We start from the raw sequence: 12857 nt of genomic DNA on the forward strand, positions 1-12857 counted from the left end.
GAAATTTTACATTTAAACGTTTAATAATGGGTTCAATCTTTTTAATTTTTACATCTGATAGTGAAAGTTCGCCTTGGTTTAATAAATTTTGCAATTCTTGAGTATCTGAAAAATATAAACAGCTGTGAGGTTGTTATATCGGAGTAAAGTAAAACACGACCATCTCTAGCAAAACCCCGTTTATTACTCCAAACAACGTATTAATACACGTAGATTATATACGAACAATGTTAGGTATATTATAGGGCTGTACCATACCGCGACTCAAAAGTAAAAATCTACTATAGGTCATGTATTTTGAAAAAACTGGTGTATCGGTTAAATTGCCTGTTAATTGCCAATATTCTTTAATCTGTGCTTTGTAACAGAATGCCATTCCCATTAGTAGAGCAAAATACACATACATCTCGTCCACTGTGGTATCTTTCCAATCAGAAATACGCGACCTTGACCCCAAATTACCTGAACAAATTTTTTCTTCGCAGAGATGTTGAGCGTATTTATTAGTTTCTAATACAATATGAAGCATTAGAGGTTTATCCCAAATGGCAACGAATGCATCATAAGGAGAACCATAAGTCTCAATTGGTCCAGAAACCTCGTTGAACGTTTCCCTACGCAACAGAGGTGAAACGGGTTCTGCTGGATACGGACTCCATTTAAATACGTATTTATCTACTGGCTCATTCAAAGGTTGGTCGGCTTCTAGGCTGATGACCTCGGGTGACAGCGCTGAATACCTACTGTATACCTCGGGTGAAGGCATTTCAGGAATTAGTTCTTCGTCATAAGTGCCGTCTAAGGGTATTTGCCTGCCTCTTCGCGGATTATTATGATGACGTCACCAACACTAGAATATTGCTTTTTGCTAATGAAGAAGGCAGAGAACTCTTGAAAAAAGCTAAGGAGGCTTATTGTGATGGCACTTTTAAAAGTGCAGTACCTCCTTTTACACAACTGTTTAGCTTACATGTAGATCTTGGGTCGCCTAACTGCGAGGAAATAAACGTAGTTCCGGTACTTTACGGGTTGCTACCCAACAAAAAAAGCACAACTTACGAGATTGTATTTGATTTAATAAAAAGCCAGGTTCCTGAATTTAATCCAACAGTTATTACATCTGACTTTGAATTGGGTTTAATGGGTGCAATTCAAAAAATATATCCAAACACACAAAGCCGCGGCTGTTTATTTCATTTTTCGCAAGCTGTATGGAGACAAGCAAAGAAGCATGGCTTGGCTAAGAGTAAATTGTTCAAACCTCATGTACGTCGTTGTATCGCTTTGTCGTATCTTCCAGTTGAATATCGAAATGATGGTTGGTTGTATATATTGGGTGAATGCATACAAGATCCGAAGACTACATCATTCAATAACTATTTTAAAGAAACCTGGTTAATGAACAAAAAGCATTTAGACGACAAATGGTGTTTTTACCAAGTCAAAAATAAAACAAACAATGTAACTGAGTCATGGAACTCGCGACTGAATAAAAAAGTAAAACCAAAACCCAACATCGCTCAGTTACTACAAACACTTACAAAAGATTTTAATTATTACATGACATTTTTCAAAAAAAATAAATATGTAACTAAAAGGAGAAATGAAACTATGAGACGTCAACAGAAAATAGAATCTATACTGAATGAACTTATCGATAATGAAATAACGATAGGTCATTGCATAGACAAAATTGCTTTATGTCTGTGTTAAAGAAAAGCCGAATCGAAACCATATTTTGTTTATGTTAATATTTTGTTTTTTTTGTTATTGTTTTAGTTTAGCTAATGTAAAAAAACATTGCTTTATACATTAAATATTTTTGTTAAGTCTAATTAAAATAATTTATTTCGTTTGGCTTTTTTAAACTGATCTTTAGGTATACTGAGGACGGACTTTTCAAAATTGTGAAGTATTTGCAGAATTTATTACTATAATCTTTGTTAGGAGTAAACTGGCCGAAAAGACGACATTAATTTCGGAAAATAGTAATCTCGGGCAAGGCCGAGTTTTTTGCTGCCCGAGTTGACGCCTAAGCCATATTTGCATTGTGTAATAGTTTTTCGTGTTTTCATATAAGTATTTGATAAACTATCTATAACCATGGGTGAGTACATAGCATATAGAATCTAAGTTAAAAAAATATGTATACTTGTAACTTTGATGAAGGTTTAAAAAAAAACACCGAATAACACTTTTTTAATTATTTTCATACAATTAGAGTAACTAGCGTAGATTCATATAACGTTTGATTTATTTGCCGAATATTGCCGAAACATGAGTTTTATTTATTTTTAGAAAACACATCGAAAGTGACTTATGGATCATGTTTCGAAGTTACGAAAAATGTCGCTAAAAATGAAAAAGTAGAATCAATTATTAATTACATACAAGATATTTATGGTTTGCACGATATTCCTGAACACGTAAAGACCAGTATAAGCAAAACGGCCCGATTTATTTCATTGAAAATTATAAAAAAATGGAATGAAAGTCACCGAAGCATAAAAACTTTTCAAAGCAAGTTTCGAGATTGGTTAGAGACTGAAATAACGTTGGAAGACACAGTTCTTCAATATATGCAGGAACCGAGAGCAGGCCCAAGTAGAATTAGTCGCCAAAGAGGAAGACCCGACAAAGATTTTTCTGAACTCACTAATGCATCTAAAAAGCGCAGAGTAGATGCACTGCTTAGAAATAATACCAGTGAGGAGTTACAATTTGCTGCAGGTGTATTAAGGAAATCAGATCCTTCATTTTCTTCCGAAGAAGAACGTAAATCTCTGACTCCGCTTCAAGCTCTAGCTTTATATTCGGACTTAGGACTTAGTGTCAGAAAATATAATATTTTACGGTCAACAGTAAACCACTTGCAAAGAGATATGTTTCCCAGTTATTACACACTTAAAAAAATTAAGAATCAGAGAATGCCTAGTGAAATCATCGTGTCAGAATCTCACGCTGAAGTAAAATTGCAACAATTATGTAATAAGACTGCAGAGGTTATCATTACTGACTGTGTTGATAAGCAATCGATAATTAATTGCTCGTCAGTTAAATTATTATGTAAATGGGGATTTGACGGTAGTTCCGGACACAGTTTGTACAAACAACAATTTGCAAGTACAGAACAGACTGACGAATACGTGTTTTTAACTGCACTTGTACCTTTGCACCTCATTGATCGGCATACCAACGGAATTATATGAGAAAATCCAAATCCATCATCAGTTTTGTATTGCAGACCTATCAAATTTACCTTCATTAAAGAATCACCAGCTTTAGTAACAGAGGAAAAAAAACAGATGGACATTGAAATTAACAATTTAGTACCATATAGTATTACCATTGATGATATCTTGGTACAGGTCATATTTGAATTGCTTTTTACAATGATTGACGGCAGTATTTGTAACATAATAAGTGAAACTAATTCAACGCAAACTTGTTATATATGTGGGTGCACGCCAAAGGACATGAACAAGGATGTGGCTGAAAAACGTCAACCTAACACATCAGCCTATAAATTTGGGCTATCGACACTACATTGTATAATTAGGACTTTTGAATGCTTATTACATATTTCATACAGATTAGACATTAAAAGTTGGCAAGTTAGGGGGGAAGAGTCTAAGAGAATATTTGCTGAAACAAAGGCTAGGATTCAAAAAGAATTTAAGGAAAAAATGGGCCTCATAGTGGACAAACCCAAACCCGGATTTGGGTCTACTAACGATGGCAACACAGCTAGACGCTTTTTTGAAAAGCCAGCTCTAAGTGCTTCCATAACACGACTTAATGTTAATTTAATTTCAAATTTGGCCATAATTTTGAAAGTACTTGCAAGTGGTAAAAAAATCAAAATGAATCAGTTCACAACACTCATAAATGAAACAAAAAAAATATATCTAGATAATTACAATTGGTATTATATGCCAGTGAGTTTACATAAAATACTCATTCATGGCCCTGCTATCATAACTTCGTTTTTGGTGCCTATTGGTACCTTATCAGAAGAAGCTTTAGAGTGCAGACACAAAGATATTAGGCGTATTCGTGAACGACATACTCGAAAAACTTCCAGATCAAATACTAATAAGGACATCATGACGACGCTATTATTTACATCTGATCCGGGTATTGCTAAGTATCGGAAGATAACTTCCAATAATAAAAAAATCAATAGCGAGGTTGAAGCCTATCTTGAGAGCAATGAAAATGAAGAAAATTTTAACCAGTCAGTGTTTAGTAATTCTTCAAACGAAGAAACATCATCCTCGGAAAGTGAATAATTATTTTGTATTTTTTAATGTTATTCGCGGATTATTATGATGACGTCACCAACATTCACAACACGTCACCAAAACTTCAACCAATCTTCATCTTGGTCCTCTTCGTCGCTAGCTGAAATAAAAATAGTTTTAAAATAAAAAGGAATACGAATTTTGCACTGGCTGTTCATGTTTACTTTTCTCATTTTAAAATAGTAAGCAAATATATTACCCCATTCCAAAATATTGCTGATATCGGGCATCTTTTAATGTACTTCTCCTGAAAACTGGTGCGTTCCTAAAATAATATATTGTGCAAATTTGTAAATATTTATCGTTCTTATATAAAAGAGCAGCATTAGCATCTGTAGAAAATATCAGTTAACTTACTTCCGCGATGTTGTTGGCGTTGTAGATGAAGAGTAAGATGAAGAGTATTGGTGATCCCTTAACGGTGTTATAATAGGGTTTGCAGCCACTGATGGTGGCAAAATAGGTGTTGTTGACGCAATTTCTGCAAATCAGAAACCAAAACAAAAATCTATAAAACCGTAAAAATAAAGTAAAAATGAGTAACTATATTAAATATACGTACGATACTGGCGATGGAGCAACGGATCCCGAAGAAATGGGGATTGGGGATGGTGGAGTTGATGATGACAAGGAATCGAGCACTGGCAACGGCGCAAAATCCGTTCCATATCTACTAGATGTAGAAGGACCTGATACGTCAGGTGCTGTTGAGGAGTATCTAAAAATATAAATATTTGTTCATGAAGAATCCATAAACATCAAGTTAATTATTCAATTTATTATTCCATGTCTCACTCAGAAAGTTGAGGCGGAGGCAATATCCTTCTCTTTTTAGGGTGCAACGGTACCTCAATCCGTTCATGCTCATACAGGTCATCGTAGACCGTCCCACTATGCCGTTTGGAGCCGGGCATTATCATCGTCGTAATTCTAAAACATTAATTCATTGCGCTGTTAGGCGAGTAAAATTTTATTAAAATATATATTGTGCATATATTAAAAATAATTAGACGGTACCGAGATTCTGAGGAACTTATACTTTCATTCACTTGTATTTGACTACTACCCCGCCCTAGTCCCCGTCCGCCACCTCGACCACGTGCTCGAACCCGACACCGACTTCGACCCTCACTTTATTCACGTACAGGACGTTCATTAATTTCTTCAGGCAGTCTTACTTCACTTCGTCCCCTACCACCACCCCGAGTGCGAGGCCGTCTCCCTCCGCTACTACGACTACCACCTCGCGTAAGACAAGGATACATGGATTGTCTTTGCTATAAATTATAAAAAAAATAGATGCCATGAAAACAGATTATTAAAGGAAAAAAAGAAACAAAGTTGGACCAATTTATGCGAGTCATTTAATAGATTCACACCAATTAGGTACTTCTATTTGGAATTACATAAGAAAATTTAAAAGGCTATCACTTGGTAATAGACACCGTAATGATGACTGGATTCCCTCATTCATCGATAAATTTGCTTCTCAGACTGACCCTATAAATTCAGAAAACAATGAGTTTAAATCGATATTCCTCCCAGAGTAGTAATGTAACCACAAATTCTCTGATTGCCCCATTTACTTGGCAAGAGTTTAACACTGCTCTGCTATATAGAAAAGATACATCTCCTGCGGGCTTATCACGTATCTCATTTGACAACTAGTGTACGTCAAATTAATGATTACTATTGAGTACATTGCTGGTTTGACGTAACGTGTTAATCACTAGTATCTAAGAGAGAAAGCAATGTACAGCATAGTGCCTTTCAAATAATTGTCAACTGAAATACGTGATAGGCCGCCTGGACTAGATGATTTTCCTTACATTTTGATACGCAATTTGCATAAGAATGCTAAAGAAGTATTGTTTAATATTTTTGTTAAAATAATTCATTTACAACTTGTTTTAAACACATATTTATTTATAAGAAGAAAGTTACAATAAACCACATTTTTATTACACAGCTACGTAGAGAGAGAGTGGTGGTTGACGTCCACCAAAGACAATAGACAACAACCATAGAAGACAGTGTTGCCAATATAAATGTACCCTTATACCAACCATTTTTAACATACTATGGGTGTTCAATATTTGGTTCGATGTCCACGCCATATAATCAATAATGTTTAAAAGTTTACACGAGACTTCCCTAGATGGCGTTGGCATCGAATTATAAGTCGCTATGGTTTCGTTACGCGGCCGGGTATATAAACCAAATTTTTTATGAATAAATTCTCTTGCTCTGAGGTAACGAGTTTTCTTACAACCGTTATCCCTGACCTGTGGTGCCTGGTGCGAATAAAGTACATGGTCCTTCGAGCCGGATGGCATTTTTGGCAAAAACACTGATAGGTAGTGAATAAGTGAAATAGTGGTTCTTAAAAGTGATACAAGGTGGCGCTGACTGGATTAAGTGAATGGTGTTGAAAAGGCTGCTGTTTATGAGGACAATTGGAGAGACCAAGGGATGCTGATCACAATCATCTTCTGACACACGAAACAACGGCGAAGTAACAGTGAGTTAATCAAACAAGTGAAAAGTGGAACAAAAACTGTGAGTACAATTGACTTTATTATAATTCGTGCTAAGTGTCAGGAAGATAGTGCAGTAACTTTAACTTGTAAAAATTTCAAGATTTGAGTGATACAATAGACTTGTAAAAATTTCAAGAGTTGACTAGGACTTAGAATAATTCGTCGAAAAACGACGAGACGGGGAACCTATGCCCAATTTTTTAGAGGGTTTTAAAGCCTCAAACACTTAGAAAATTCACGCTGATTTGGACTTAGAAAAATAACATTGATTTGGACTTAGAACAATAACATTGATTTCGACTTCGAAAAATAACGCTATTGGGACTTAGAACATTGTCGAAGAAACCCTGTCCCAAAACATTTTGCAAATATACTACTGTTACTGTTCTACTGTTACTACGGTTCACCATGGAGAAAGAACTAAGAGTACTGGAGGATGTAAAAGGACAAATAGAGAAGGGTCTAATAAACTTCAATAAATCTCCGAAGGCACGTATTACACAAAACTACATAGATGTACGGCTGGAAACTTTAGAAAAGCAGTTCAAAAACTTCTCCCTGAAACACGAAAAGATGGTCGGCGAGTACGGTAGTGATGAGTTAATGGATTATTTTAAAGGCGACATCTATGATACTGTGTACGAATCTTATCTTAATTATAAAGTAGTACTTAAAGATTATATGTCAACGTTAAAACATAGTAACTCAGATGATAGTAAAAGCGATGTTTCACCTGATATAGTAAAATTACCAAAAATTGTTATACCCACCTTCAGTGGCAAGTAAACCGAATGGTCATCTTTTCGCGATCTGTTTGTGTCACTGGTTCATAATAATAAAAAGTTAGACGACGTGCAGCGACTTCACTATTTAAAGACACAAGTCACGGGTGAGGCAGAGCAGTTAATACGACACGTTCCAATAACGAGTAATAATTATATAAAATGTTGGGAGATGTTAGAACACAGATTTAATAATAAAAAATTCATGTCCACCTGTATATTAAAAAGAATGTTTAGTCAGCGCACTATGGTATCTGAATCCTCAAATGCTTTAAAGGAACTATTAGATGTAACTAGCGATTGTTTACATGAACTCACCAATCTTGGTATAGATGTAAGTTCATGGGATGTGATTGTGATATATGTAATAAGTTTGAAATCGGACGCAGAATCGCGGAAGCAGTGGGAGCTGCATGTGAGTAAGGCATCCGACGATCTGCCGTCTTTTCAGCAATTTCGTGAGTTTTCAGAAACGCGTTTTCGGGCCTTAGAATTTGTCGAACCTAAGAGTTTTAAACCCAAGGGTACAAATAATAATAGTACAATGGGACAAGCAAATTATACCACAAGCTTGGAAAACACAATGTGTTATTCCAATTTTAAAACCAGATAAGCCTCCTAATGACTTCAACTCATATAGACCTATATCATTAGCCTCTTGTATAGGTAAGCTCTTTGAAAATATTTTGAAAACCAGATTAGACTACTTTATAGAATCAAATAACCTCTTACCTAATCAGATAATCTATTCAGATCTTCAAAGTTCAAATGAGCCATACTTATGGCATCAAGGGATGCCATAAGTATGCATCATTACTTTTATTTGTAGACATGTATGCTGAGACACTATGTGTATTGAGCCGGTACATATTATTCATCAGTTTGGCTTCTGCCACTTGTTTATTCATTTTATTAAATATTCTGCAACGTTCTTTGTCAAATTGCTCTTTACTGGCATTCTTTATCATTTGACTTACTGAGAGTAGGTTTGTGGCCAATAAGGACAAGGAACATAAAGAACATCGTTTACTTCAATCACCTCAAACTTGCCATTTCTGTCAACAACATGTAGTTTAACCTTACCACATGCTTTTACAGTAAGTTTTTTGTCATCAGCCACTTTAATAGTGTTAACCAGAGGTGGTATTTCTTCATAGAGCCAGTCACGGTGCATTGTTAGATGCATTGAAGCTCCTGAGTCTACATACCAGCCATTATTACATTGATGCAGAAAATACTGCCACATAGCCGGAGTTCTCATTGGACTTTTGTTCCTTTATCTTATTTCTACAATTTTTGCTTATATGCCCATATTTATTACATATAAAACATCTTGGACCTGTGTTTGCTTTAATTTTCTCTGATGTTTGTTTGGCATCCTCCAAGTTAATTTCACTCCTGTCAACATACAGCGCAGCATTATCTTGCCAAACCAGAACTTTCTAAAGCCATGATCATTGGTTGAAAAACATCTGGTAATCCCGCCAGTAGTAATGTACCCAACCATTCATCATTTACAATGAAACCTATATTTCTCAATTTATTGGCAGTTGACATTATTCGGTTTACGTAGTCCTCCATATTTTGGCATCCGTCTACGGTGGTTGTAATCAGATCTTTCAACAGTCCGACACGTCGGGTCAGTTCTTTGTCGTTATAAACTTTGGCCAGATTATACCATACTTCTCTTGCAGTTCGAGCTTGTTGGATATGTATGTAATTGATAGGATCAACTAATAAAATGAATTGAGACTTAGCTTTAGTGTCCCTTTTTAAATCAACTTCTGCCGAAGATTCGGCGCAATCCCACAATTCCTCGTGTTCAAGATAACTTTGTACTGAAAACTTCCAAGTAGGATAATTATCTCTTCTGGTCAGCTTTTTTATCAGAGTCATCGTATTTGAAGACATTTTTGCTGATGAAGACGGTTTGCCGATGCTTTTGTTTTGGACGACAATCACTCAACGTCAGGTTAAAACCTGCGTTTATATTGAACGAACATGTTAGCGAACATACGGAGAGTGATTGTTATGACGAACCAAATGCCAACGTTAATGAATTAATCATAGAACATGACTCATTAGAATGTAGTGATAAGAGTATAAGTAAGTAAAAATTGTATCGAAATCTGGAAGTGAAATTAAACGCCCAGTAAGATTTAACTGTTAAATGTAAGCCAATAATTAATATAGGTATGTATAGGTTACATGTCAATTCAATCAACATTTGAGATTGATGCAATACGACTCTATTCTTTCTACTCATAATGTAATAATGGTAACAAATAAAGATATTGCGAAATTGTACATATTATTATATGAACTTTTTAATAATTTTTATTATTGATGTTAGCATTCACTGCTCCTGCAGTTAGGTATCTAATTGTAATTTGTAATTGTAAGTTGTCATTATGAGAAGTTGGCATTTCGAGAAGTTGGTGTTTTGCGAAGTTGTCATTCTGAGCGTAAACGGTTTAAAATACCAATTGATTTAGATCGCGCGGAAATTCCAACCTGTTGTATTTCAAGAAATAGCGACAAAGCTAAGGTGTTACGTGAGTGTAATTTAATCGTATGGGATGAATGTACGATGGCCCATCAAAAAGGAGTAGAAGCGCTAGACAGAACTCTAAGGTATGTATGACAAGATGATCGACCAATGGCCGGTATCACGGTTTTATTTTGTGGTGATTTCCGACAAACCTTACCAGTAATACCATGGGGAACCCGAGCTGATGAGGTTACAGCCTGCCTGAAAAGCTCTTATTTATTGGAGTGATATGCAGTCGGTGCATTTGACTATAAACATGCGAGTGAGAACTGGAGATAACGCGGATTATCATGAATTTTCTGATATATTATAATTATTAAAGATTGGTTAAGGTACCTATCCACAACTACACCAAGGAAAACTAATTCTGACGCCTGAGTTATGTTGTATGGTGCAATCCCAACAATATCTAATATCGTCAGTTTACGGTGACATAACAAATATATTAAATATGGACAGTTCTTGGCTATGCGAAAGGTCCATTTTGACTCCTCACAATGACCAGGCATCTGAAATTAATTCTAAAATACTGTCTAATATACAGGAGGAAAGCAAAGTTTATAGCCACTAATTACCCGATAGAATATTTAAATTCTTTAAATATTTCAAATTGGCGGACTTCCTTCTCATTTCATTTGTTTCAAATTGGCATTCCGATAATGCTGCTCCTAAATTTAAGACCACCACTTTGCAATGGAACTCGGCTAAAAGTAACTTCTTAAGTATTCTTATATTTGCTGATAATGAATTGAAAAAATACATGGGATTTTTAAGAAATTTTACATGAATGGTACATTCTAAGTTTGCCCAAAGCCATTCTATCAATTGTACATTATGCATGCTGAACTCGAAAGCAGCCAAGAATATCTTTATGTCATTCCAGTTATCGCCCTGTTAATTGAAGCGCCTAACAGCAACTGCGTCACACAATTTAATGACTACATCGAGAAAACTTGGCTCAAAAATTCGTCACTCTCAGACTCTTGGTGTACATTCAGGCAAATGAATAACACATAATGTTGTAGAAATATGGAACGGGCATATAAAAAAAAAATGAAATTAAATGTACAGTCCTTAGCGAAAAATGTAGTTCAACATCCTGCTCCTGCTGTGCTGGAAATCATCCAAGTGACAGCTAGTTACAGCAACACTCAGCGCGTGATAACATTGTCTGAAATATAGAACTCCGACTCCACCACCGTCGTACATTGGATTCGAAATGACAAACGACGCTACACGCCATTCGTCGCGCATCGTCTAGGCGAAATCTCCGAATTCACGCACAAGAACGAATGGCGATGGCTCTCTACAGACAGAAATGTAGCGGACGATGCGACTAAGCTGCGAAAGGCGTCATCAGCACGGACGATAGATGGTTCCGAGGGCCCGAATTCAACTCAAGCCAATGTGCAAGACCCTCCTTTGATAGAAGATCATCCTTTGATTGAAGAACCTGTGCCAGGTATACACGATAGTAGTGGTAGTCAACCAATTCATAAAGCTATTGATGTGCAAAGGCTTATATGGAAAAAGCAGTCACTTATATCCCAAGAAAATAATATACGATTTCAAGGTTGTAATGATCTTCCTGCATCAATAATGACACTAGAAACGCCTTTTCAATTCTTCTCCTTCTCCTATTATCTTACTCCGGATTTCATCAGCAATATAACTGAAGAATCGAATAGATATTCCGTTCAAAAGCAACCACATTGTCCTGATCGTGTAATTGACGTTGAAATACGTAAATATATGGGGGTATCGATCTTCATGTCTGGGTACCAATACCCAACGGTTCGTGCCTATTGGCATACTAAATTTAGCTTTCGGCTCATATCTGAAACTTTGCCTTGCCAGGTTTGAAAAAGTAAGGAGCATCATTCACATATAATAAGACCGGTACAAATCGGTGACGTCGTCATCGCGGCAGACCACACACTTTCTCGCAACACTTGGCCTATCGGCATCGTCGAGAAAACACACCTCGGACCTGACGGCGGAACAAGGGTCAACGAAGTGAGGATCAAGACCGGCACGTCTCGGCGTCCTGTCAGCAAGTTCGTCGTATTGTAGAAGCAAGTAGAAGCTACGCAGGCTGCGTAGCTGCGCCGGGGGGAGTGCTGTTAGCGACGAGGAACTCGTCACCTTAAGCCGGGTACACATTGGTGCAATGTAACATGTAATGCAAAATGCAATGCAAGAATTTGACGTCCACATTGCTGCAATGTATCATGTAAAGTAACAGAATTCCCATAGTGTAGACGCCTTGCGCGCACGAACCGCGTCTACTACGCGCACGAACAGATTGTTGCAACTCTTGCGCGTAGCGACCCGAAATTTGTCGGTTTTTTCCCCGAACACAAAGAGGCGCGCAGTATGTGCGGAGCGTCAGTGTGGACAGGTTGTGTGGTGTGTACGGCTAGACGCGCGCGAACATGGAACAAGACGACGCTACTGCGGCGGAGGAGGCGGTTACATTTACGTGGAGTGAAGAAAAAGTGCTTCAATTAATTGAAGTGTACAGATCAAAGGAAATTTTGTGGAATCCACAACATGAGAATTTTTATAAAAAACATTTTAAAGAGGATGCATGGATGGAAATTGCTAATTTGATGGAAACAACACAAGAAAAATGTTACAGTAAAATGATTTGTATTTTATCATCCTACCGTCGTGAAAA

At 36.6% G+C, this 12857-nt stretch overlaps 1 protein-coding gene across 3 annotated transcripts; it reads right to left on the reverse strand.

The window, feature by feature from the left end:
- Positions 1-8444, reverse strand: LOC142980499 (uncharacterized). 3 transcript variants are annotated; one of them, XM_076125924.1, is made up of 6 exons: positions 5322-8444; positions 5100-5234; positions 4867-5022; positions 4662-4785; positions 4504-4569; positions 1-4404 (listed from the first exon to the last, which is right to left on the reverse strand). In XM_076125924.1, exons 2-6 carry the CDS (start codon positions 5222-5224, stop codon positions 4369-4371), a joined length of 507 nt encoding a protein of 168 aa, XP_075982039.1. In that variant the 5' UTR covers positions 5225-5234; positions 5322-8444; the 3' UTR covers positions 1-4368. The 3 variants fall into 3 exon arrangements, with proteins under 3 accessions (XP_075982039.1, XP_075982038.1, XP_075982040.1); XM_076125923.1 differs by lacking the exon at positions 5322-8444 and having other exon boundaries at positions 5100-5311; XM_076125925.1 differs by lacking the exons at positions 4504-4569; positions 5322-8444 and having other exon boundaries at positions 5100-5311.
- Between the last annotated feature and the right edge of the window lie 4413 nt (positions 8445-12857).

Source organism: Anticarsia gemmatalis, chromosome 18 (assembly GCF_050436995.1).
Source record: "Anticarsia gemmatalis isolate Benzon Research Colony breed Stoneville strain chromosome 18, ilAntGemm2 primary, whole genome shotgun sequence".
NCBI classification, from domain to species: Eukaryota; Metazoa; Arthropoda; class Insecta; order Lepidoptera; family Erebidae; genus Anticarsia; species Anticarsia gemmatalis.

Excerpts from the sequence above, each read along its gene's own strand:
- LOC142980499 (XM_076125924.1), bottom strand. The coding sequence starts at position 5,224 with ATGATAATGCCCGGCTCCAAACGGCATAGTGGGACGGTCTACGATGAC. Across the intron at positions 5,023-5,099 it reads CCTCCGCCTCAACTTTCTGA|ATACTCCTCAACAGCACCTG; the intron begins GTGAGACATGGA and ends TTATATTTTTAG. Across the intron at positions 4,570-4,661 it reads ACGCCAACAACATCGCGGAA|GAACGCACCAGTTTTCAGGA; the intron begins GTAAGTTAACTG and ends ATATTATTTTAG.